The 25,331-nt window shown below is 39.4% G+C and overlaps 2 protein-coding genes across 3 annotated transcripts in view; one reads left to right on the top strand and one right to left on the bottom strand.

Annotated features, from left to right (window-relative positions):
- LOC121955372 (MAM domain-containing glycosylphosphatidylinositol anchor protein 2) overlaps window positions 1-25,331 on the top strand; it is a 252,880-nt gene that overhangs the window by 48,693 nt on the left and 178,856 nt on the right. The window lies entirely within an intron of this gene.
- On the bottom strand, window positions 990-5,236 carry LOC121955371 (low choriolytic enzyme-like). The gene is made up of 8 exons (XM_042503301.2): window positions 5,138-5,236; window positions 4,958-4,976; window positions 4,808-4,870; window positions 4,184-4,330; window positions 3,983-4,100; window positions 2,036-2,214; window positions 1,296-1,377; window positions 990-1,200 (listed from the first exon to the last, which is right to left on the bottom strand). Exons 1-8 carry the CDS (start codon window positions 5,201-5,203, stop codon window positions 1,059-1,061), a joined length of 816 nt encoding a protein of 271 aa, XP_042359235.1. The 5' UTR covers window positions 5,204-5,236; the 3' UTR covers window positions 990-1,058.

Genomic DNA, 25,331 nt, shown 5'->3' with positions numbered 1-25,331 from the left:
GCAGTGTTAAATATTTCAATAAACAAGCAGATTTCTAAATATTTCATGCGAAGAACGATTGATATGAACTGAAACTACTTTATGAAACATTAAAGAGCCTGTGTCCATCTGAACTATACAGAATCACTGGCTTTCTCCGAGCGCCGCTGTGCCATGGCCTCTTTAGCTGCGTTTAAGCCAAACACTGGAGGAATACATGCAACGCTGTCGTGATTGTTCATACATCACGGGAGGAGGGAAATTTGCTTAATAGGAATCTGTTCTCTCTCTCTCCCAGACGTCCTCCTCCCTTATCTCACCCTGACACTCCCCCGCCACTCCTCTCTCACCCGGCGCTGCGCTCGCTCTCACTGGGGGTGAATACACAAGGATAACATTGCGTAGGATTTCAAAGGGTGGAAGAAGAAAAAAAAGAAACAGTCAAGAGTGTGGGATTTGGCCGAGTGAAAAGTCTCTGCAGTGTTAGGGAGTAGTAGGAGAGGGGTTTATCTCGTGTCCGACCACATCCCTGCCTTTCTGCAGAGAGCCCTGCAAATGCACTGCAGTACTGATCCACTGATAAAACACTGTACTCTTCACTTGTGTACAAATCCCAAACTTAATTACTATGAGCCCAAATGGAAATGAACTCAATTATGAAGATATTGCTACATATTTGCCCTTCAGTCTTTTTGTATCTAATTAAATTCGTCTCTCTGTCTTTCGCCAACACTTCCCAAATTTGTTTTCATACCGACAGTAACATGGACTAATGGGAAAAAAAGTGTGGCAATAACAAATATAAAACAGGGTTTTACTGCATACATACAAAGCTGTTCCTAATATATGGAGATAAAGGGATTGATTTGTAAAGTCAGAAAGGATCTTTGTTGCTGTTTCTGTAAGAAACATCAAAAATAATTTGGGTATTTATTGTATTGACTGAGTCGCAATGACCTCCTCGATATTTAAGCCACAAATAAGTTCAAGACATGAAATCAGGCAAAGCCTTAATACTTTATTTTATGTATTCACACTGTCACATGAATGCCAGAATGAAAACATGTTGCAGTAATCTTCTATCCAGTGTAACTCCAGCACTTGTAGAGCCTGTTGATCCTGAGAATGTCGATTTCGGACAGTCTCTCTCTCTGTCCGATGGGAACAGACGAGTCGGGGATGGGGATTATGGTCTCGGCTCCATACTTTCCAAAGGCAGTTCTACAGATTCAATAATAAAAATAATTGAGGAGGATTGTTTGCGAAATAGAATTTTGTCCAGCATTGACTTATTTGATTTAGCAACATTTTTTTACCTTCCATAGTGCATCACAGAGGAGTAGTCGTAGGGAGTGTTGAGATTATTCGTGTTCTTCTTTTGGAAGTTGTAGACAAAATCTGGTGGAACAAAAGATCAATACATATAACAGACACTGTAAAATCTGACAAGTTGATTTTAATATTTTGTTTTTTTAAATCTAGGAAACTGATTGCCTTAAAAAAGGAAAGTAAATATAAACATTATCCTTAATTTATGTTAACTTTATATCTGTTTTTTATGTTTATTTTAAATGTAGTAATATTTAACTTTGTGAAGTTGTTACTACTTAAAAATGATGTTTAATTAAATCAATCTTTCCAATTATAGCAACTTCAATAAAACAGTTTTACTGTACCGTATATCTGTATTCTGCTGGGTGCAAACTATTCAGTCAGATTTGTATTTTCTTAAACACAAAAAAACACAAAAAAAACTTGCAGATCTCTTAACTTCATGCAAAATCCTTTATGTCATGATCAGTTTAAGTCAGATTGACTTGATTTACTGAAGTTAGTAACACTTAAAATAGACAAGTTATTTCCACTTGTCATTTTTAAGTTACAACAACATCAGAAAATTAAGTAAATACAGCTAAATTTCAAGTAAACTTAACAATTAGATATAAAGTAAACATAAATTAAGATATTTGGTTATATTTATTTTCCTTTTTCAAGGCAAAAGGTTCCCCAGTTTATTAAATATATCAATCTGAATCAACTGAAGCATGATTCTTACATTCGTTGACGTTGTCCCAGTCGATCCTGACATGCTGGTCGCGGTCGCTGCGGTTGTGCTCGTGGTAGAAACCCAGCGCGTGCAGCAGCTCGTGCTGGATGATGCCGTGATTTATGCAGCCGAACCTCTGCAGCGACACCACCTGCTTATCTCCAATACGACCCAGCAAAGAGGAGCAGCTACAGCCGGAGAACAGACAGTGAAAAGGAGACAGATATGATTAATATGCAACATGCAACTTGACATTTGATTAATAAATTCATGTAATTTACATTATCAGTGACCCTGTGTGTACATGCCTAAATAATTAGCTTTCCGATGGTGTGTGGGGAGTGTATTTATGTTTTTTGTTAACATAGCTGGGAGCTGAATTCTTCCAATTACAGGGACGTCATTTGAACAATAGGCGCAAACTGCTGCTGTGAAGCTAAACCTGCAGATTCTTTTGTTCTGTTCTTGTTTGCTGTGGAGAGGTCACAGAGAAGACCCGACAAATGTTTAGGTAGCATTTGGACCAGCTAAAGGGAAGAGGGCTGGATTAAAAAAAAACTTCTGCTGTCGTAAAAGGCAAGAGTGATGCTGCACTGTGTATGTTGCAGCTTTTAGCCCTGCGTGCATGGACAGAAAATGAGACAAAGGAAAAAAAATCAAACTGAAATGGATGCAAAATGATTAGAGTCACAAGTCAGTTTTCATGTGGTTCTTTGTAGTTGTCTTGCATCTCTTTGTGGTCATTTTGTGTCTCTTTGTAGCCGTTTTGCATCTCTTTGTTGTAGCTTTTGCATCTCTTTGTAGTCACTTTTGCATCTCTTTGTAGCTCTTTGTACTGACACTCCTTTGCACAGACCACATTACACAGAATATAACCGGAAACCACCAAAGCAAGCCTGAGATGCAGAGCCTGTTCTGCTGTCAAACTAATTTAAATAGCTTTACTAATGTTACTGTGTTTGAACGAAATCTTACTGTGGCCTCACTTTGCTGTTCAGCTGTGATATGAAGGGGAACGAAATAAACAAACATTGAACTGGATTGCTTTGTAGATGCTCAGTACTGGACCCTATTTTTCCATATTTTGTGTCTAAGGAGAAATGGGCACAAGAGTTTTTAAAATTGGTCCGGTATTGAGTGAGAGGCAAAACGGGCTACATTATAAGCACTCAGGGCATTTGTGCACCGTTAATTAACTCCAATCAATACCAGAATAATTTTAAAAACTGTTGTTCCCATAAGTCACTTATATACAAAAGATAGGGGTTCAGGTTAAAATATACCAAAGTTACCCTTTAACCCTTTGAAAACTGAGCAAAATTTGCTTAATTTCTCAAAAAAATAGGAAAAATGTAATGAGGTACAAAAGAAGAAATGAGCAAAAAATGATCAAGAAATTAACGAAAATTACCTGAAAATAAGCAAAAAAAAAAGACAGGTAAAAAAAGAAAAATATCTTCAGAAAGTGTGAAAAATAAAATTAAATATTTTCTTTGAGTAACATTATTTTGAATTATGTTTTAATTATTCCTATAATTATAGGAATTATAATTCTGGACATCTTTTCCTGAAAAAAAAAATCTACTTATCTCCCCACATCATTTTTTTGCCACCTTTTACTAAATTTTTTTTATTGTATTTCCTGGACATTTCTTTCCAAGTTGCCTTTTCCCATGTTTTCAAAAGAAATCAAACCAATTTTCTTAAGTCCCGGATATTTAAATGTTTGTGAAAGGAGTCTGAATGTAGCACTCCAAAACTGTTGGTTACAAAAGCTCTCAGCCTGGGGCTTTTTTTATTATGCCTAATATACTGGATAGGTGCAGATAAGTGTATTTTCTCTTTACTTTTCCATTAACAGATAAATCATCTTGACTGTCCTACTACATTTATGTACACTACTTATACATCTGTGTTTTCTTTTCACATTCAGATTGGCTTTAGTCATTTACTTACCCATATCTTGGTTCGATGCTTAAGTACGATCTCTGAGCTGCACGTGGAATGAAGCGAATGCATGTTTTGCGTTCAAAATCCTTCATGGCACGTAAAATTGCACTCCTTTCGCTGTCGTCTACATATGAAAATAAGGACTTAGTAACATCACAGATTCAGTGTTTGAAAGAGACATCAGAGTGCTTAAAAAATAAAACCTACCATATTTGGAGCTGATAAGGAAAGGGATTTCCACCATCCCGTTAGCAGACTTGAGCCATAGACACGTATACGTTTCACTGAAGCACTTCATAGCATTCCTGGTTTTTGGAATCAACACATCTCCTTCCAGCAGGAAATCACTAGATCCTATTACAATGAAAAACAAAAATGCGTTTAATCTAACTGGCAGAACATCAGTAAAGTCAAATCAAGAAATCCAGTTCCACTATATACGGTCTCTGTTACTCAATGTAGAAAATCTGCCCTCATATTGTGAGACACAAGCCCCTTTCACACTGTTCAAGGCAGGAATATCATTGTTATTGCAATGTTATGCCTTTGTTCTTGTTTAGAAAGCCCTGCTGACACGTATGTTATATCTTACACGAGAGACCAATGCTGTTGTGTTACATATCATGCTCGTCACACCTGTTTAGATTCTGTGATGCCGGCATGCTGTCTAAAATCAAACATTGTTGCAGGATGATCCTACTGTCATTTGGTTTTGTGTAAAAATCCAAAGGAGGCACAAAGAAGGGACTAAGTAGGGGTCCTAAAGCACAATCTCTGTGTAAAAAGGGCTAGAAATGTTTCCACGCTCTAACATTACGATTGAATGCTCACCATTATTCATCCTCAGAATAGTTGCGGTAAAGTCCTCCCTGTGTGAAGCATCCGCTGAGATCTCTGGATGAAAGCAAACATAAGTCATGCAGCTTTGTTCTCACAATGACACACTTTGTTAAATAGATGCACTGAGGTTTGGTCACTTACTATTATCAGCACCATGATCCTGTGGGAAAAAATAGAAAAGTAAATCATTTTACTTCATTTCACAGCACTCAAACTCAGTCTAATGAAATAATCAAGACAAAGGTCTATCACCTTTGTCAGATGTATCATTCATTGTGCATACAAGCTTTTCTTAACTATGCTGAGTGAGTTGTTTCTTACATGGTGAGCATTACAGAGGCCCAAAAGCAGCACCAGAAGAAGAGAAACCGTTGCTCTCGGGTCCATTTTTGTGCTGATGTTTAAGACGTCACTTCAGAGACTTCACGTGTCTCACAGGGGACTGATGCTGAAGCCCAGTTGGGGCTGAGTTTATATACAGGCTGTCAGCATGTGTCTGTGTACAGAGATTAGTGGTAGGTGTTCAGTGGGCTCTGTTTTAGACACATAGCTGATGGGAGTGCCCGGCCCACCCCGGCCCACTGTTGGCACACAGGGATAATCTTATTCTGGGGGGGATTACAATGACCACAGGCTGCTGTCGGCTCACTTAGCATCAGATTTCAGATGGCCTTTTTTAACCAGCAGGGAGTCCGCTCTTGAGATCTGGGCCTGTCCCTAAGTTTTATCCTAAAAATAACAGATACACCATTTAGAACAAACAATGCCATGTCGCTCTCAGGCACTGAAGGGAGGCAGATATACAGCTTTAAAGGGACAGTTCACCCCCAAAATGATAAATACGTAGTTTTCCTCTTCCCCCAAATGCTTTTTATCATTCTAAATTGTTTTGGTGCAAGTTTTGGAGGTATCGGCCGTAGAGATGTCTGCCTTCTCTCCGGTGTAATGGAACTAGATTGCACTTGGCTTAAAGGGCCTTAAATACATAGTATTTTTTTAGAAGTGAGTATTTATTTTAAAGATTTTTTTTAGGAAATGCAAAAGCGCTCCAAATAGCTTTTCCCTTTTCATTTTTTTCTTACACCAATGCTCTCCACATACACTCCACTCCATTATTTCCCTTTGTTTAATTTTCATGAATATCAAAAAACCCAAAAGTTTTGATTAATTTTGGCACCACCCCTCTGGGTTGCACCCTGGATGGCTGCCCAAGTTGCATATAGGCAGGTCTGCCTCTATTTGGACCGATGGTCAAATAAAACAAGTAATTTAAAACCGTCACCTTGGCCTCTGGGAAAATGTGGGCACTTTCACTATTTTTTCACATTTTATTTGATTAATCATGGAAATAATCAGAGAATAATTGACAATAAAAATGACTGATAGTTGCAGCGGCATTTAAAACAAACCTATTGGGGTTTTCACTGAATTTTCAGGCAGCAATCTTTGTTGAAATTGCAAAATTAATGAATATTTAAAAAAATGATAATGAGGGTTTTTAGAAAATTGTTTGGGCAGAGAGACAAGATAGAGAAACAAACATAACTAAACCCCATACTGATAAACACCCTCTGTAGTTGTTTACATACTGTGATTACATAATAATGTGCTGGCTCTGTAGTTTCTTTTTTATCCCCAAAATCTTGTTCATATATTTTAATATCAACATTTCTCAAATTAACTCGCATGACTTTTCAAAAAGTGAAAAACAAAATGTTATTTTGAAGTCAAAATCAAGATTCTGATTTGGCTTGTGTTTGCTTTGAACGTCTCTTTGGTTTGAAGTTGCTGTGCGGCAACTCCCCTCACTGTGTGTTTTCTTTTTTAGCCTGAAGATTTTATTTCAGTATGCCAAAGACCAACTTATTTCTCTGTTGGTATCAGAACAAACTTGCTTTTTGATCCATGTACAAGCACTTAAGAGCTTGATCACCAAAAACCGCAGATAGTATCAGTGCATAACAAAAACCTCATTTCCTATTAAACCAACAGTCACTGTGGCCTTTACAACGTTTTAGATTGCACAATGAGCTTCTCAGTTTACACTGGGTGTGACCTATTGTTATGAGGCTCCATTTAAAATGTGTTGTTCCAAATAATAATAATGGCTCAATTAGTGGCCGGCTGTAAAGTCCTGGATTCATTATTGAGGCTGCTGCTGCTGCATCAGTGATGATCTCAGCTGCAGAGACCGAGGCCTTGGCCACCAGACTGTGATGAACAAAAAAAACTGCCTTCTAAAAACTCCAAATCCAGAAATGGGTTGTTTAGAGAGATGAGTATTCAGATTTATTGGATGCCTGGCTAATAATTCATCAGCTCCCAGTGGATTGTTTACCAGAGAGGAGGGATGCTGTCTGGCTTCATAGCGCCATAAACAGTTTTAGGATCTGATTTCGCATGTCAAGGCCGGCAGCTTCAAACGGAGATTCCATCACGGCAACCTTTATATGATGTGGACCTCCGCTGTACATCACAATAATGTGGCATTTATTATCGGGGAACAAAAATTGCAGTGTGTGTGTATGTGTGTGTGTGTCCCAATTTGAGATGGACTGCAGATGCTCTATGTTAAACTCCTTTTACTGCAAGCCCAGTAAAACCCCACGGATTCGTGAATTTTACAATGTTTGCATCATGCATTTTGCACATGCATGGATATATGTTTCTGTGTGTGTGTGTGTGTGTGTGTGTGTGTGTGTGTGTGTGTGTGTGTCCTGTATGCCCATGTCTGTCCGTGTCCAATTCGGGTGATCCGCGTGGGTGCACAGGTAATCCAATTTGTGTTTTAGAGACACAGCGCAGTACAAGTAATGCTCAATGATGTATGACCCATCCATTCGGTTGAGCTTTATTCCTAATGCCCCTCCAACTGCAGGGAGAAGTAGATCTTATTCAATTGGCTGTCAGTCTAAAGATACTCACATTTTTTTATTTTATTTTATTTCTCTCCAAACATCTGCACTTTGTTAACTCGAGGAGAAGCTTCAGAAAAGCATCAGTTGTCAGAATAAAAGTATAGTGCGAGGCATTCCCGCTGTTGTATTCAGCTCTATTTTTTTATGCTCTCCCATTTGACTTCCTTTGTTTTTCTTTTTTACGGGTTCAATGGACTTAAGCGTCAAATATTATTTCAAAGTCAGTAGGAAACAGCATTTAGGTTGTGCTTTATGTCTGTAATTCAACACATTTATGATTGTTGTGTGGAACGGTTTATATGTATTTTAACCACAACAAACACTGCAAGATAAAAGCAGCAAAGCAGGCTTGTATACGGTGCAGTAATCATTTATTGTAAACTGGAACAAGCTTTTTTAGGATTTGAAAGTAAAATTCAAATCCTGCATCCAGACTGCAACTGTATTGACTTAAAGGTCAAATGAGTAGGATGTTATTGGTCGCTGACTGCACACCACTGCCCGAAGTTTGTTGCTAGGGTTGGGTGGTATCTCGGTATTATGGTGTTCTAGGGTGTTTAAAAAGATTTGTTTTTCAATACCATCGTAAATACAGGCACTTCTCTTTTATTAAATTCTTTGTATGTAGTGCACAGCACGCATCACCAGAGCTTAGTCTCCAGTCTCTACTGGTGGAACAGGGAGCTGAGCTTAAAGACACTGACATCTGGTGGTGGAGGGAGACGTTACAGAACTGTAAACAGCCGGCGGCCAGCAGAGAGAGACCGTAGAGAATGACAGCATGTTTTTTTTTACATCTAACTTGATGAATTCCACTTGAGTCCACTTGTTGAAGAGTGGACTTGGTAACTAGATTACTAGCAAGAGTAACCAGGATGGTTTTGATGAGTTTTATTTGGTTTCTCTTGAGTTTTAATGAAGTGTGTTTTATGATGAGTTAATGAGGCAATTGAGTCTCATCAGTCCTCTGTGACCGAGAGAAAGTTGAATTCAAAAAGTGTACAGGTTTATTTCTCTGTTTACTAAGGAAAATAGGTGTGAAAATATTACTTTTCTTAACATTTTGTGGGTTTCTATGGTGTATATATTAGTATGAAAAGCTGAAAGTAAGTAGCACACTCGCTGTTTGGGGGTGTTTGCGCCGCATACTTATATAGTTATATACCATATACCTCAGTGAAATTTCAGGAAGTTATAAAGATATGAAATATTACATACCACCCAAGCATAGTTGATGCCCAAAAATCCCGAACACGCTTGAGGAAATACAGGCAGAGAGCAGAGTCTCTGCAAAAACGGACACCGCCAAACACTTCTAATGCGTTATAAGTGCTGAATGAGAGTAAATGTTTTTGTATGGCTCCATACATGCTTTTTTTTTTAAAGAAAATCCTACTCATTCTGCATTTAAGTAAAAAAAAGTTTTCACATGGCTGCACAGCCAAACATGCTGCCACACCGTGGTGCCACATCTGACATTTTCAGAGGCGCAATTGGCAGGTTTATACGACAGGAATGGCAGGAGTGGAGGACAACATCAGATGATGATAATATTGTTTGAAATGTCGTCACTTACTGACCATAAAAATATGCTTCTTTTTAAAGACTGTGTTGTTGGTTAAAGTGACACAGAAACGTCTTCTTTTGGGGAGCAAACGATGACATGTAGCGGGTATTAAATAAGAATTGAAATAGGTCCAGTTACGAGAATTTACTCCCAGCAAAGGTCAGAACCTCTTACTGTCTAAATTGTCAAAATGTCAAAATTGAACTGCACAAATAATAAATCAAAATGTCTAAAAAAACAACAACAAAAAAAGAAATTATCTGAAAAAAAGGGGCTTAAAAATAATTATTCTATAGAATAATTTTAAATAGAGAATTGTTTTGGACATTTTTCCAAAATCTACTTTTTTCTTATTATTTGCAGAACATTTCTTGTCAAGTTGCTCATCGCCTTTTTTCCCCCCATGTTTTCTAAAGAAAGCAAACCGATCTGCTCAGATTTCAAAGGTATAAATACTTGCTTCAATGCCTCTGAACGCAGCAAGTGATGTCAGTGCAGGTTTCAAAGGGTTAAACTTCTGTGGCATGGAGAAAGTGTGCAGGTGTTACTTGTTTTCCACTTGTTTCAACAGATTATAATTTACACTGATCATAATAATTCATGTCGGATTACTATTTCTCATTTTATGAGCAGTTTGGGATTCTTGAGGTGATGCATACAAACATAAACAGAGCGTTCCAATGCTGATTTGGACGTTGATTGCCATAGCAACGATCAAAGCCTCAGCCCTACACAAGATGTTAAATCTATTCCTCATTTCGCTGTGACTTCAGCAGCATTAGGAGGTGAATCTGTGTGGTGGGAGGAATGGGAGCAGATGGGACGTTTTGGCACATTGTTCCTGAACACCAAACAACAGTGATGCTGTCCCCTAATTAACCCTCCACCGCACGAGAGTACATCTCTGTCTCTTTTCTCTGACACTATGTGGGCAGCCAAGGACAACAGTCAATGAGCAATATCAATTTACGTAATGGACTATTAAACAATGTTCTTAACATTTAGAATGGCCACGCCGGTGTTCAGTGGGAGTGTGTGTGCCAGGAAGTGCGCTGCCACGATAACCAGCCTGCGAAATGAAACGCATTGGAGTGCTCTGCCGCCTCTTACTCACTCACTCCAGCTCCTTCTCCTCCCACAGTTGGTCGTCTCACCCGACACAGATGTCCTACTTACTCTCCCTTTACTCGCCTTTGACGCTGCGTGTGACTGCATGTCAATGTAACAATTAACAGTTTTGTACACGGCATTGATGTCGGACATCCCCTACTATCCAACTCATGTATTTCTAAGAAGAAATTCTTTATATAGGCCACATATCTCCTCACTGACTAATTTCTCATCTTTTCTGTTTCTTACAGCTTTAGTAACTCGCGGGAATGATTTATTTGTTTCTCCTCAGACAAAAATCATTGAGGACTTTCTAAAAGTAGCTCCCTGTCTGTCTCTGTTTCTTCTCGCTCTTTGTTCCCCATACTGAAGTCAATCTGTGATGGTAAACATCTTGTTGGCACTAATTGACATTCAGACAAACAGGAACAAATATATTGGATATGAACACCGTCTTAATTGGTGCGAATTAGGCAGACTTGTAAGAGCCGTGCGAATGGTGAATTAAATCAGGTGTATTATTGTAGTAATGCAATTGATTAAGGCACAATGCATTTGCACAGTCCGTTCAGGGAGTAATTGTGCTTGATGGATGAGGTGTCAAGAGCTTTATGAGGCGGATTTGAAAATTATACTGTTAAAGGTCTTTGTGCTGAGAGAAATGGCAATGAGGGTAAAAAGATGGAGAGGACTTCTTAACTTTTTTAATATCTCTGAGCTTGTCTAGTCAAAAGGTCCAGTGAACAGATACTATATTATTTTGGTATCTCCAAGAAGCATCAGATGGGATTTTCAGATAAATAAATCACTTTCAAATCACAAAACTCTTCGTTATCATACGTAAGCCTCCCACACAGTCTAGTCTTTTAATTGGTTGTCACTAACCCAATACATGTGTTGCTCAAGGGTTCCCTTTAAATATTGTTAAAGAGGGCAAAGTGTGAGTCATCCACTTTGCCCGCCCACGTTTTCCAGAGCTGATGATGTTAGAGAAGTGGTTGCGAGCCCATTTCCCTTCCTCCGGGCCACAGATAGAAACTGTTCAGTTCACATATCAGTGTAAATTATATAATTATTTAATTATGTCGAAGACTTATAAAATAGTCTGAAATTTAAAAATATGTATTCCTCTTTACCCTCATTTAACCCTTTGAAACCTGGATTGGCATCAGTTTTCTGTGTTCAGATGCCTTTCACAAGCTATTTAACCGTTTGGAAAAACCTGACCATTTAGTTTGATTTTGGTCAAAAACATGTCAATAAGCAACTTGGCAAGAAATGTTGAACAAATTGCAAGACATTAGTTTAAAAAAAGGTGACAAGAAAATATGATTATATGATTTGAGAGTGAACGGCCTTGTGTGTTGTGACAAATTTGTAAATAACATGGCCATACCGTATGTAAATCCTCTGGTTCTTGGTGCAAAACTGTATGCGTGTACTGGTTTAACTGAGGTGTAGTGTTTCTTTGTTTGAATGGCTCAGACACACCCTGGCTAATGGGTGCTTACCGTTAGTGCTCAGCTTATTGTATCAGGTTACAGAGTGCAGGGGTCTTATCTGTGCTTTTAAACCACCTTCTGGTTCAGTTTTTTGACATTTATGGTTATATGGTGAGCAAAGTACCAGAGGTAATGGGAAATCATGAAAGACAGTATGAAAGACATTCTGTGAATATATAATCAGGAGGTCTGTTCTTGTAAAAAGCACCATGGTACGGTTATGTGCTTTAATGGAGCGGCTCCTTAAGTTGTGAGTTATTATTGCTTAAAGTAAAATCACACCTGCATGACGCCTATAGTTAAATCAGATGGCATAGTCTCTTGTTTAACTGATCTTACAAGCATGACTTTAGTAGTTTGACCTTTTTTGTTACATTTTTTTAAAAAATTACACCCATATATTCCATCATGGTCCCGGAGGTCTGCCGACAAATCACTTCTTATCGTCCCAATCGCAAGGGTGAATCTTAGGGGAAAACAAAGCTTTTGCTTTTGTGGCCCCCAAACTCTGGAATGAGCTGGCCCCCTAGATTAGTCCATGTTGAATCTTGTTTAACCTTTTGAGTCCTGAGCAAAAGGATTTGATTTCTTGCAAAAACATGGGGAGAAGATAACGAGTAATTAAACAAGACACGGCTCCAAAACTTAGCAAGAAATTAGTAAAAAAAAAAGTTGATTACCCAAAGAAAATTACCCAAAAATAGTCACCAAAAAAGAGAGTATAAACAAACAATAACAAGAAAAATGTGCTGAAAATTGGAAAAAAAAAGTCAAAATTATTTAAATCTTTAAAAACAAAACAAAACTAATTTACAGGTAATTTTCTTTCTTTAACCTTTCACTAATTTCTTGCAATTTGTGGGACAGTTTATTCCACGTTGGTTTAAACAGCGTAAAAGGTGTCTGAGCACAGCACAAGAAAACTAATGTTGATCCAGCTTTCAAAGGGTTAAAAACTCAATTGTTCTCCTTACGTTCTCTGAACCTATACGAGAGTTGCCAGTCTTGGGTTTTATTGCCTTTTTGCAAACAGTCTTTTATGTCCTGTTTATGCTTTCTCTTATTTATGCGGTTTTATGTATTTATTGATGCACAGCACTTTGGTCAACTCTGTTGTCTTTAAATACATTTAGATTAGATTGGATTTAAAAAGGGCTACAATACTGTATGAGAGAAAATGTGTAATTACAAACAGAATCAAATGAATACATACGTTTGCAGTGGAAGAATAATTACACTCTCTGTATACTCTTTTTCATTTTTGTCTCTTCTGTCTCTTAATCTCCTGCTCCTTCCTGGGCTTAAAAACCCCAGTCTGTGTATATGAGCTAACTTACTTCTCACCCAAATGTCGAAAATCCCCTAATGAGGCTTTAGGCACTGCTATTTTTTATCGTCATCGTTTTTTTGCTGAGCTGTATTTAACATCACATGAAATAAGCACCCTTCAGTTAACAAGACTTGCTGGAAAAATTCAAATTCATTAAATCTCAAAAACTCTGAGACTCAAATTAATTTGCACGAGACTGCAACAGTTTGTGTTTTTTTTGTGAGATTACAGTACGTGCTTTGCCAATTGGTTTTTTTTTCGGTTGGGGAGGGGGGAGCTGCAGTGTAGCTAACTTGAACTAAATAGGCATTTTCCAGGTCTGTGCTGCTGATATTGGAAGACCTGTAGCCCTCGTTTCCAAGAGCGTGGCTCAGTGAGAGATCTCTAAAACCCATTTCCTGCCTGGCTTAGAATAATGAGGTGTTAGAGCCTGCTGGCAGAGCCGCGCACCTCCCCAATGGAAAAGTTATGGATGGTATACAGTCTCACACACACACACACACACACAAACACATATACACTCAAAGACATGGACATATGCCCCCTGGAGGTGTTACAGATAGCTGCATACTGCAAAGCCAGCCAGCAGGCAGCAGTCAGCCGGGCTGCACTGTGGGCTTCGATAGGACAATCAGTTCACTCCGGAGTCGCCACAGCCAATCATCGGACAGTTTCTTGGCGGAAAGCACCCAATCTTCAGAGGATTGCCAGACACTCTATCCTCGGTGAGCTGTTGCTGGCTCGCCACTGGCCAACCATAAAGAAAGCCGGTGCCTTGCGTCAGCCAATCGTGTGAGTGTTGGCCGGAGTCGGGCCTATCGACAGAGAACTGCTGCACGGTTACAGCCAATCTGAGCTTTATCCTTCCCTACAGATGTCCGATTAGTGTTGTTTAGGGAAATCAAACTGCCACAACAGGCATAGCGTGCCAATATGGCAACATGAATGGAGAGAGAATGGGATAGGAAAAACCCACAAAGGCTTACTTGACTGTAACACTGTGATACTCTGGCTGTCAGACTGTGGCACTCTGGCAGTGAGTGTTGTAGCATTGTAGGCAAAGTTTCACACCTCAGCGTGATGACCTTTTCTTAAGAATACCTCGAGCTAGCAGCTTAACTGTCGAGGTCTTTCTTTAATGGGATTCTAAATTTACCGGCATGTACTCGTAAACGCTTCAAAGTTTTTTCCTCGTAAACCTCCGCCGATTTACACGAGCCAAGGACGTGTTCAGCGATCTCTGGTCATGGTCAGTTTAATGGGCTTATAACACACGCCTGCACCTTGAACTGACATTAGATCCAATGATTGTGCAGAGGTTTTAAGCTTTCTGTTTCTGCTGCAAAATGTTTTATGTTGCATCATTCAAGAGGTGCAGGAACAGAAAGTGTTAACAGCACCTGAAATAACTGCCCATTCCAGAGGTAAACAAGCAATTTTCAACACTAAAAAGACATTTTCTCCTCTTTCCTGTTTTTACAACACATTTTTAGGCAAATCTGGCAGAAGGTTTTTCCTTAACTCTGTGAAGCTTTCCGCTACACCATATGAACCAGATTATATTTCATGTACACAGCTCTTAGAAAAAGATCCTATTTTAGTTCCTTGAAAAGCTGGAGAATGTTTTAAATTATACTTGTAGAAAGAAAGTTTCTCATCACTACGACATGTAATCATGGAAAAGCATAAAGATTAAAGATAAACTATGCAGGATTTTCCTTAAAAAAAGTAATGTATACACGAGAAATGTGTGTTGGTGTATTCATCTGCCTGTATTGTTGTCTTTATTCTCTACGTTTGGGACATTCATGCTCATGTGTCCCACAGTGCTCAGGTGAGGCCGGGGCTTTATAAAAAGGTAGCGACCAGGTGCCAGACTGTAGGCAGCAGATGTCAAAGAGACACAGCGCTGAAAACGAAAATATAAAGAGGTAAAATGCCAAATAAGAGTGACTCTGGGGTTGACTTTTACTTTCACTTTCTCTGGCGAGCGTGTAACCAAACAGTAATCGACAATCTTGCATACGTAGAATACCTTGACAGCTGTTACACGCATTACACATCTCAATGTAAAGACATTTTCTTTACTTTTAATTGGACTGAATATTTTTCTATGAAACTGTACAAAGTCTGTTTAAACACTTTTGTTCCTCCCTGCAGCGGTTAAAAGCCCTCTGCCGGGCAACAAACTGTACTTGGTGGAGACTGTGCATCAGGAATACTAAACTTGCTTTGGCCAGGGGCCACTTTTTCAAAGTGACAGTAGGCCAAGGGCCGCTTGATTTAAAAAGAAAAAAAACCTTTAATAATTAACACTTAAATTATTAGCCTGGACCTCTGTCAAGGGGGTTTGGGATCTTCCCCTGGCACTTTGAAAAAAAAAGTTAAATTATTTAATCTTTTGAGGAAAATGTGAAAACTGCCCATTTAATTTTATGTCTTTATACTGCATGATTTGTTCGACCAACAGTTCATGGGTTTACAATGATAAAAGCCAAGGAAAACCACCAAATAGCTGTATTCATAAAATACACAATGTATGTAATATCATATATAATATATAATATTCATTTACTTTATGAATTAACTGACAATATGCTGACTAATCCTTTGAAACACATAGGGAGAAGGCAATGCGCAATAAAAAAAAAAAAAGACCCAAAACTTGGCAAGAAATGAGTGAAAAGTACAAGAAAATTAATAGAAAATTAGTAAAATAATAATAAGAAAAACTGAAAACACAGAAATGACTTGGAATAAGTGCTTAAACCTTTTAAAAATAATTTTGTAACACAATTATACGTAATTATGATAATTATAAATATATTTTTTCCTAGCTTTTTTCTTGTTCCCCAAGACGTTTATGCCTAGCTTTTTAATTTTTCCGAAGATATTTTCCCCTGGCATTTAAAAAAATGATTGTCTAAATCTACTTATTTCTTGCAGTTTCTGAGCCTTTTTTTCTTTTATCAAGTTGCTTGTTGCAGTTTTCCTTTGTTTCTGAAAGATATCTCACCAATTTGCATCAGGGTTCAAAAGGTTAAATACTTATGAAAGAGCAATGTTGCTCAAAGTTTCAACGGGTTTCCAAAACCTTTTGTTTCAGCACTACATGGAATCTTGTATTGCAGTACAACTACTCATGTTGTAGTAGAGCGAATACAAAAAATGCTGAATGAAATGTTCTGAGGTTATATGCTGAAGGCGCTGCTGTAACATTTGACAGGGAGAGTGAAACTAAGATGGTGGATTTTCTGCGTTGAATCATATGTATGCATTAGCTGAGGCGGAGTGAACCTCCGGTGTTACTTTAGGTAATTTATGCATGTTTGGTTCGGTTGGTTTGATGCTTACATTGCGTGTAGGCAGCAGACGCAGCAGTGTTTTTGCAGCGGGCGCTCACTGCTCCCTGTATCTGCTGTCTGCTTCAGCACCACGGACAGCGACAGCAGCATTTCAGCAGCACCACTGAGAGCCAGACGCCAAAGTGCAGCTGATATCCTGAGCTGTTAACTCCACATGTTTGGTTTGGGAGTAAAAACCAAGTAATTCATCGGATGAGACCGAGCTCGTTTGTGTCATTTCCTCAAGACGGCTTGCATGACATAAAGCTTGCATGAACATAATGGATGCAGCTGTATGCAGTCAGGCTCCATAACCCCCTGCTGCGGAGCGCCGTAATGTGGCAGCGAGAATGAATCTGTCCTCTAAATCTCCCCACCTTCACCCGCCACAGTCATCTCTCTTTTCTCTCTCTCTCTCTCTCTCTCTCTCCATCTCAGCACAGCTCTGCCAGGTTCACATTGGCCTAATTTTAGAGTAACAAGGTGTGTGTGCGCACGAGTATGTGCATGTATGATTGTGTGTTCCCTATAAATAGCACCTCAGAGAGTCACAGCTGTGCACGGTTTGTTTTGTGCTCTTCCGGCGTCCGTCAAATGATCGGGCAGCCGTCTGCTGCGTTAATGAGCCATCTCAACTCAAGCACCCGATTTATAACAGCAATCGTCAGTTTGTCCCTTTGCGCCACCAAAAGACCACCCGACACGTCTCTGTTGATTGTAATTATGACTTTGTTTTCTGTCGAGCTGGACGGGCGTTGTTTTCTGTGATGCTGCAGTCTCGTTTTCCTCGGCCCACAGTGCACACCGTGTGATAGATGATCTGTGCTGATAGTGCGAAGCCAAATCTATACAGAGTCTCATTTACAATAACTGTGTGGGCCGAGGAGTGCATGCGAGTGCATTACAGTGTGTAATCAATACGCTCTGACAACCCCTGATGTAATAATATGCATGTGCTGCTGGCAAACCATTTCAAGGCCCTACACACATGGATGACCCCGTGGATGAGTTGCTTCTCAATTATACAGCAGGAAGGGCCGACTGGGGTGTAAGCTTACACTTTATAAAGTGTAAAGCACGGGGGGGAAGCACAGAAAATAATTTACTGTGCGACACCGTTGGCAGTAGACCATGTTTACGAATGTTCAGAGTTAAAACCCATTGAATTCACACTGATATAACCAATGCTAGAGCTCTGCATCACCTGAGAGGACACAGCCAGGACTGTTTATAACCATAACTCATGTTCTAATTTCTTATAGGGTGTCCTGGTCGGCCGGAGTATGAAAGGGGAAAGATAATATTAATATAGTTCTGTAACACCTACTATATAGTCTCAATATATTTATGATGGGATTACCATTACCTTATAGTTAAAGCCAATCACATTACAAAAGATCCCACTCACCCTCTGCATAAGTCTTTCCAGCTACTGCCATCAGGCTGGCGCTGTAAAATCCCCTTAGCCAAGAAAAACACTTCATTCCCACTGCCATAAACATCTTAAATAAATGGTAATGATCCACACATCTCCATAAAGCCACTTTCACACTGGAGTGTTTTGTAATTTTTATTCCGTCTAAATTATTTTCATTTGGTATTTATTGTTTTTAGGAACACATGCTGTATGTTTGTGTTTGTGCTGTTTGTTGTATATTGAACCACGTCCAACATGATTTTCTGTCATGACAGATAACTATGTTTTCTGGATCTGAATCTGAATAGCTGTAGTATTATGGGTGGGTCAGATAAAGGGCTACTTTCAATCCTGAAATTCCCTCTACAGGTATATTTTAAAGTATTTAAAAATGCTAATCAATCTAATTTTTTAAATTGTGGATCTGGCCTCGCCCTGTTGGCCATTTCTACTTGCGTTGTGTTTTGCTTTCTCTAGTGCTGTCACAGCTCTTAGAGTGAAGTGATAGGTCTGAATCATACAGCCAGTGATCTGAATATGGGAGACTGGTGATAGAGCAATGTGCATGCAGATGGCTAGCATCAGCATTACAGGAAACATTGCAGAGATTCTCAATAATGTATAACAATTAATGTATAAAAAGAACTGGATACACACATACAGCAAAGCCTGATGTTAATGGCGGGCCACCCATTTGACCCACTTTACTATAATACATCCATGATTTGACCTCTCTGCCCGTTTGATAAATATCATATTTGTATGATAATTTTGACCTCTGTACGATGTACGATGTATGATCAATCATTCCAAAATTGTACGATAATTTGGGCATTGTTAGAATAAGCACTTAGTTCAGTACAGGTTTCATTATAACTCATTTCCTGGTTCCTTTACCCGTCACTTCTCACGTGATCTCCATAGCGACATGAACGTGACACTTGTCACGTGCGGGTCACGTTCCTCCACGCACTGCGTCATTTGTTTACATAAACACTCGGCTGCTGACGCCATTTTTTTGTGCTTCTGTGGTAGCGGGAGTATCAAAACGTAAAGTTTTTATACTTATACTTTATACGAAGTTATAAATTCAACCTATTCGTCTTCATAATTGTGGCTGTCGGACGACACTTTCTCTGAAAATAGGATAATTTTGAGCCTCTGGATAGTTTTAACATTTCCAACCTGGCAACACTGAACAGGTAGAAACTGGAGCAGCTAGCCAAACTAAAAACAAACTTGCAGGCAGCATTATGTTTTAAAGTAAAAACGGATACAAAAGTGATTTAAAACCGAGGAAATATCAGGTGAGAGCTGCGCCACTGACCACCTGCTGCAGCCGGCGGAGATGTTGGTGCTAGCTTAGCCCGCCTACACGCCCTGTTAGCAGTCAGCGCGGACACCTGCAGCTCTCTGCCCGCTTCTTGTGTTACCGCCACCACCAGCACGACCACCGGTGCCGCCGCATCTCGTACCAGCGACCTCCTCCTCCTCCTCTTCTCCACCACGGTCACTTCGCAGCTTATCGACAGGAGGTGCTGCTGCCGCTATTAGCTTTGGGCTAACGCCCCCTCAAACAGCCACAGCTCCGGATGATCTCGGGGTGGAAAAATCCAACCAGGTGAGACTGGATCACTTTCCACTGCGATTGTTTTCAGGAAAATAAGCGCACATTGCTGTAGATTATAGTGTTTGTTTGTCTGTATTGTGTGTGTATTTGTTTGCCCCATGGTCAGCTGGTTGGACTAATGTAGGGCAAAGCAAACCTGTTGTTTTGGTGGTTTTTGGTGCGCATTTATGTGCTTTTACGCAGTAGTTGGGCTGTACTGGTGTTAGGCAGTGTTACTGGTAATGCTGTGCTTTTTCTTATTTGTGCCCTTTTCTGCGCCTTTACGCAGCGCTGCTGGTCATGTTGTTGTTTTGGTTTGCGCGCATTTACGCGCGGCCCCTGTTGTTGATTGTTGGTGATGCTCAGCTGGTGTTTTTGTCGGTGTCTGCGCGTCTTATGGCAACGAATGCCCCTTTTCACTGCTGTTGAATTTAAAATGTGCATCTGTAGTGATATTTGTGTGCCCCCCCCCCCCATCATGCTAGTGCTGATAGTGGTTTTGAGGCATGAAACAGTGGCTACTATGATGTCATAGTGTGTTCACATTGGTCCAGTTTACATCCAAAACTGCACACACTCACATGTTTCCTGTCAAAACTTTTGCTATGACAACACTAACTCTGCTCTCTGCACTAACACGTCTGCTCTGCACTGGAGGTTTCAGGTTTCTTTACTAGTGTTGTGTGTAAGTCTGTTCCTCCATTGATATATTTCCCATAATAGAGAGCAATCGGTTTTCATATTAGTGCCATGCCTAATCTACTGCGTACATTTGGCTGAGAGGTAGAGCGGGTAGGCCTCTAATTAGATGGTTCGATCCCCGGCTCCTCCAGTCAACATGTTGAAGTATCCCTGGGCAAGATACTGAAACACAAATTGCTCCTGATGACTGTTGCACTAGTGTGTGAGTGTGTGTGAATATATAAAAACAGAGTAGCAGGTGTCTCCAGGTTTGGTAACCATGGTCACCAGCGTGTGAATGTGTACGCGAATGTGACTAGTAGTGTGAAAGTGCTTTGAGTCGTCTTAATAACTTTAGGTCCATTCATTCCATCCATACAAGTCAGTGTAGTATAAGGAACAAAGGCAAAAAATCAATAGCTGCACTAATCTATATTTTCATATCAACAGTGGTTCAAATTACTTGGTGTAATGTGAAAGGAGTCACTGGTGGTGACAGATATGGTCGGCTCTACAGAGAGTTTTAAGAGTCATTATTTTTGTTTTGTGACCTGCAACTTTACTGTTTAGTTTGAGTCCCTCCACGCCCACCAACCTTGTTTCCAGCAGCAGCTAATTTAATTGAAAAAATCCTAGAAACGTTGTGTAAGCCGTCTTGTCAGCACCAAACTACAAACTGATAAAGCTGTCAAGCAGCTGGTGAACTTAGAGGAGCTTTAGCTACTAAAAAGTCAGAATATCTAAACAACATACTGAAGATAAATGCTTGCTGTTGCATTGAAATTATAATGTGTAAGTTTTTAATGAAGAAATACTGTAAAACTTGAATTAATGGCCCGTCTCTCTTGTGTACTGTGCTGATATTGCTGTTTTCTTTGGTGCGCATTGTTACAGTAAAATGAACTGAATAATTGTAGATAATCTTATCAAGCTATATGTGTAGCATGTTGGTATTGACAGAAGTTTAAACTTTTATATTAATATGTTTGATCTAAGCAGCTAACTAAGCTCCAGTGGGCAGCTAAAAATCCATATTTATACATCCTGCAAAAAAAATGTTAATCAGACTGGAATTCTAATAGAGACAAGCCTTTATTTGTCAAAATGTGTCACCACATCGAGCGAGAAAAGAGGGGTGAACCTCCCAAAAATTGCAACAGAAAATCTCTCAACTGTTTATTACTCGCAAAGATCTTATATATGACATAGAAAGTCTTAAGAGATCCAAATTATGGGAAGTCTTTTTTTTTTCTTCTTTTTTTTTTACATACCCTGGTAACATGTTTTTTTTTCTAACTAATATTTTAAGGCTTTAACATTTTAAAACTTTAATTTAAACACTGCATTAGTATACTTTCATACAAGGGAACATAAGTTGCAGTAATCAACATAAATATAGGGATTGATTAACAAAAACACAAACCATTATTATTAAAATTTCACTTAAAATAACACTTTTATCTTATTTTTCAAAATATTTCTGAGCGGTAAATTGCCATTTATCAACATGTCAGCACCAGTGAACATAAACCAAAACATTTACACCTGCATCCAACTCCCCTCTCATTTAAAACCGTTTCTGGTTGACTGGGGACAGCACTGAACCCTTTTTCTGGACATCAGACAAGAAGACATGCGTAAAAACATTTTTTTTATTTTATTTTGAGCGTCAGTAGGAAATTTTGGCATTACAAATGTTGGTATTTTTCAATATTTTCCACCACTTTGATTTCTTAAGACTTTTGATATGTTATAAAGGATATGCAGTGACTATGAGAATAGAACAGTTGAAAGATTTTCTGTTTTTCTTGCTGCTTCTGCCTCACTTGGTCCGATATGACCAGTAGCAAATGTTAGCCAATGTTAGCAAACTTCAGACGTTGCTGTTTAACTGACATTGCTGAGTCAATTTGCCTCTTGCTTCATGACTCCTCTGTTGTCGAGCAACACTGTGTTTCAGCATGCGAAGACTAAATACGGAAATAGAATAAAACCTAGTGAGTCAGACTGCAGTGCATGCACCGTCTGACAACTCTCATCTGCACTAGATGTGTTATAATTGTGTGAAAAAGCAGTGAAAGTTTTGTTTTTCATGCGTGAACAGTGACGACCTGAGACAGAAGTATGTTTGGAATCATTCAAACAGTTAAATATGTGTTAATTATCCCTCATCAGATGTGCAGATCGTATAGGCTGAGGGAGGCCAGTGTGACTGATAACCTTTGAAAACTCACACATCCTGAAAATGCATGACTGTTGTAGGAGCTTAATAGTGCTGAACTTATTTTTGTGTTATCACTGAGCTTTTTTATGTTTTTGTAGTTTTATCATACAGCTGAAATTGACTTCTCCCCCACAGCCCCTTTATTACCAACAAGACGTTTATTTCTATTTGTCCCGGTGCAGAATCGATAATGAGTTTGGTGTGATAACAAAAACAATTACTTTCTAAAAAGAATTGTTACGCTATGCATATTTCATATTGCATATGCTTTTCTCTCTCTGTTTCTCTCTACGTGGCTCTCTCCTGTTCTGAGGAGGTGATTACGGAGCCAGGAAACTAGCAGGATATGGTTAGTGGTCCTGGGGGGTTGGTCTGAGGACATTAAGCCCACAGCGACAACGAGCCCCAGCTGTTGGAGGTTTTTTATTTTATTTTTTTCAAATTCATTTGTTTGTCAAATTTAGAGTCTCTGCCGGTGCCAAGAACCCCCTCTGCCACTCAGGCACTCCAGAACCGTGGTGACAAGACTGCTTTTAGCCAAATCCAATTTAATCTCCATTGGCGGTAGTGGATAAAGCTGTCTCCGTCTCCCCCAGCCGAGGCCAAGGAAGGCTAGTCACTCCTGTGGGAGCTGCTCATTCAACACATAATGCACACACTCGCCCACACACACACACATATGTGCAAACTGCGGATGAGAGAGCACTAAACTAACAGTCTAACCTGCAGAATTGTATGTGCAGAAGCAGTTTCTTGTTCTCCTCCCCTCCCCTCCTTTTTCTCTCCCGTTGTGTGTTTCTGCAGAGGGGGAAATGATGTCACTGTTATGGAAATGAGATAATGAAATGAAAAAGAGAGGCACATCTGAGACTCCTGCTCCTAGCCTGCAGCTTCTCCGCTTCCTTTTTTTTTCTCTCTTAAACACAAAAAAAGTTATCAGGAAGCTGTGTGTGTGTGCCTGCAGATGGTTGGGTGGGTAGGGAAGTGCGGGGGAGTGACACTAAAGCCCGCGATGCACATTTATGCAAATTTCCTATCTTAACCCACAGGTTCATGACAACATTTGCTCGACATTTGCAGCAACACTGTTTAATCACGAGTGCTTGTAGAGCAAATAAACAAGTGATTTCGGAATAACTCTGCATTAGTTTGACTGTGAGGATCCACTCAATATTTAGCATTGATTTCCCCCCCTCCCTTGCTCTGTTTTGCACTTCTCACATCAGTGTGAGTGGCAGATGTGCTTCTTATGCCAATGCCAACTCCCCGACCGGCAGAAAAAAAAAACGTCTAATTAACATCCAAATGTGCCACCAGCAGAATTGTTTATTTCAGCTCATTGCTCCCAAATGACCTCTGCTCTTCTGCTCTGCTACTCAACATACATGACCACTCACTCATTTAACAGCTTGTACGATCGCTCTGGAGGGACAGGAGGAGGAGAAAAAGGTGCTTAGAGAAGTTGATCATTTATTAATTGGCCTTAAAGATGTGCTTGTAACTCTTTAACAGAGTGCTGTAAGGACGTCTGTGACAATCCAAACAGATGTTTAAGAGGACTGCTGTACATTTAGCTCAATTTGTGCTTTTGCCCGAGGGAGCTCTATGTGACGTTCAGAGCATTAACCCTTTGAAACCTGGAGCGACATCACTTTCCTTGTGCTTAAGTATTTAAACCTTTGAATCTGAGCAAACTGATGCAGTTGCTTTCAAAAACATGGGGGGTGGGCAATGAGCAACGTGGTAATAAATGTTTCCCAAATTGCAAAAATTTTGGTAGATTTAGGAAATGATTTTTAAAAAGCTAGGGGAAAAATATATATATAAGTATCATGATTACTTATTTAAAATAATTTTACATAATTCTTAGAATTTTTTAGCACTTTTCCCAGGTCCTTTCTGTGCTGTCTTTTTTTAACTTTATTTAATTTTTTACCGATTTTCTGGTAATTTCTTTTGTCATTTTTACTTGTTTGTTTTTGGGTCATATCTTCTTTTGTTGTTATTGCCTTTTTCCAATGTTTTTGAAAGAAATCAAGCCAGTTTGCTCTGGTTTCATTAATATAACAGCAAACAGCTATTTAAAGACATAGTTAAGTAGTTAAATTGATTTAGCACTATTAGCTGCTAGTCACTGGCTCAGCCATCTCCATGTTGAGAATCATATTTCATACCTTTATAACTACCTGAAATATCACCGGTTATACTGTATATGATTGAATAAGTGTCCGTATCTTTCTGTTTGCTGGCCGCCAGCTGTTTACAGTCCCGTAACCTATCCCCCCACCACTACGTGTCGCAGTGTCTTTCAGCTGACAGTGAGTTTAATATAAAGTGGAGCGCCTGTATTTATGACTGTACTCAAAAGGAAAACCCCTCATATACCGTAATACTGTGATACCGCCCAAGCCTATAATGTAATATTCTTTCTTATCGACCCACAAATGGATTGAAAATTTAAGACATTTTCATTACACCATAACACTTCCTGTGAAAGACAGAATCCCTGTCTCAATAATGAACTCATATTGGATGATGTAAGGCGATATAACCAGCTGTGTCTGTCCTGCTGCGATGCATTCAAAGCTTTGTCTATCACCCTCATCCCCTCTGCCAGGACATCTTTTCATCTCAAACCTGTCAGCACATTGACATCTCACTCTGCGCACCCCCAAGTCCCACTGCATTAGCGTCTCATTATCAACTCTTAGATGTCTTTTCCGAATATGCTATGAGTAGTCACTGTCAGTATCAAGTTGCTTTAATGAAAACTAAACAAACAGAAAATGATGAAGTAACGACAGTGGTTTTAT

The sequence above is a fragment of the Plectropomus leopardus genome, chromosome 16 (assembly GCF_026936395.1).
Source record: "Plectropomus leopardus strain MGB_pleo_1.0 chromosome 16, ASM2693639v1, whole genome shotgun sequence".
NCBI classification, from domain to species: Eukaryota; Metazoa; Chordata; class Actinopteri; order Perciformes; family Serranidae; genus Plectropomus; species Plectropomus leopardus.
This window is presented reverse-complemented; position numbering and strand designations above follow the sequence as displayed.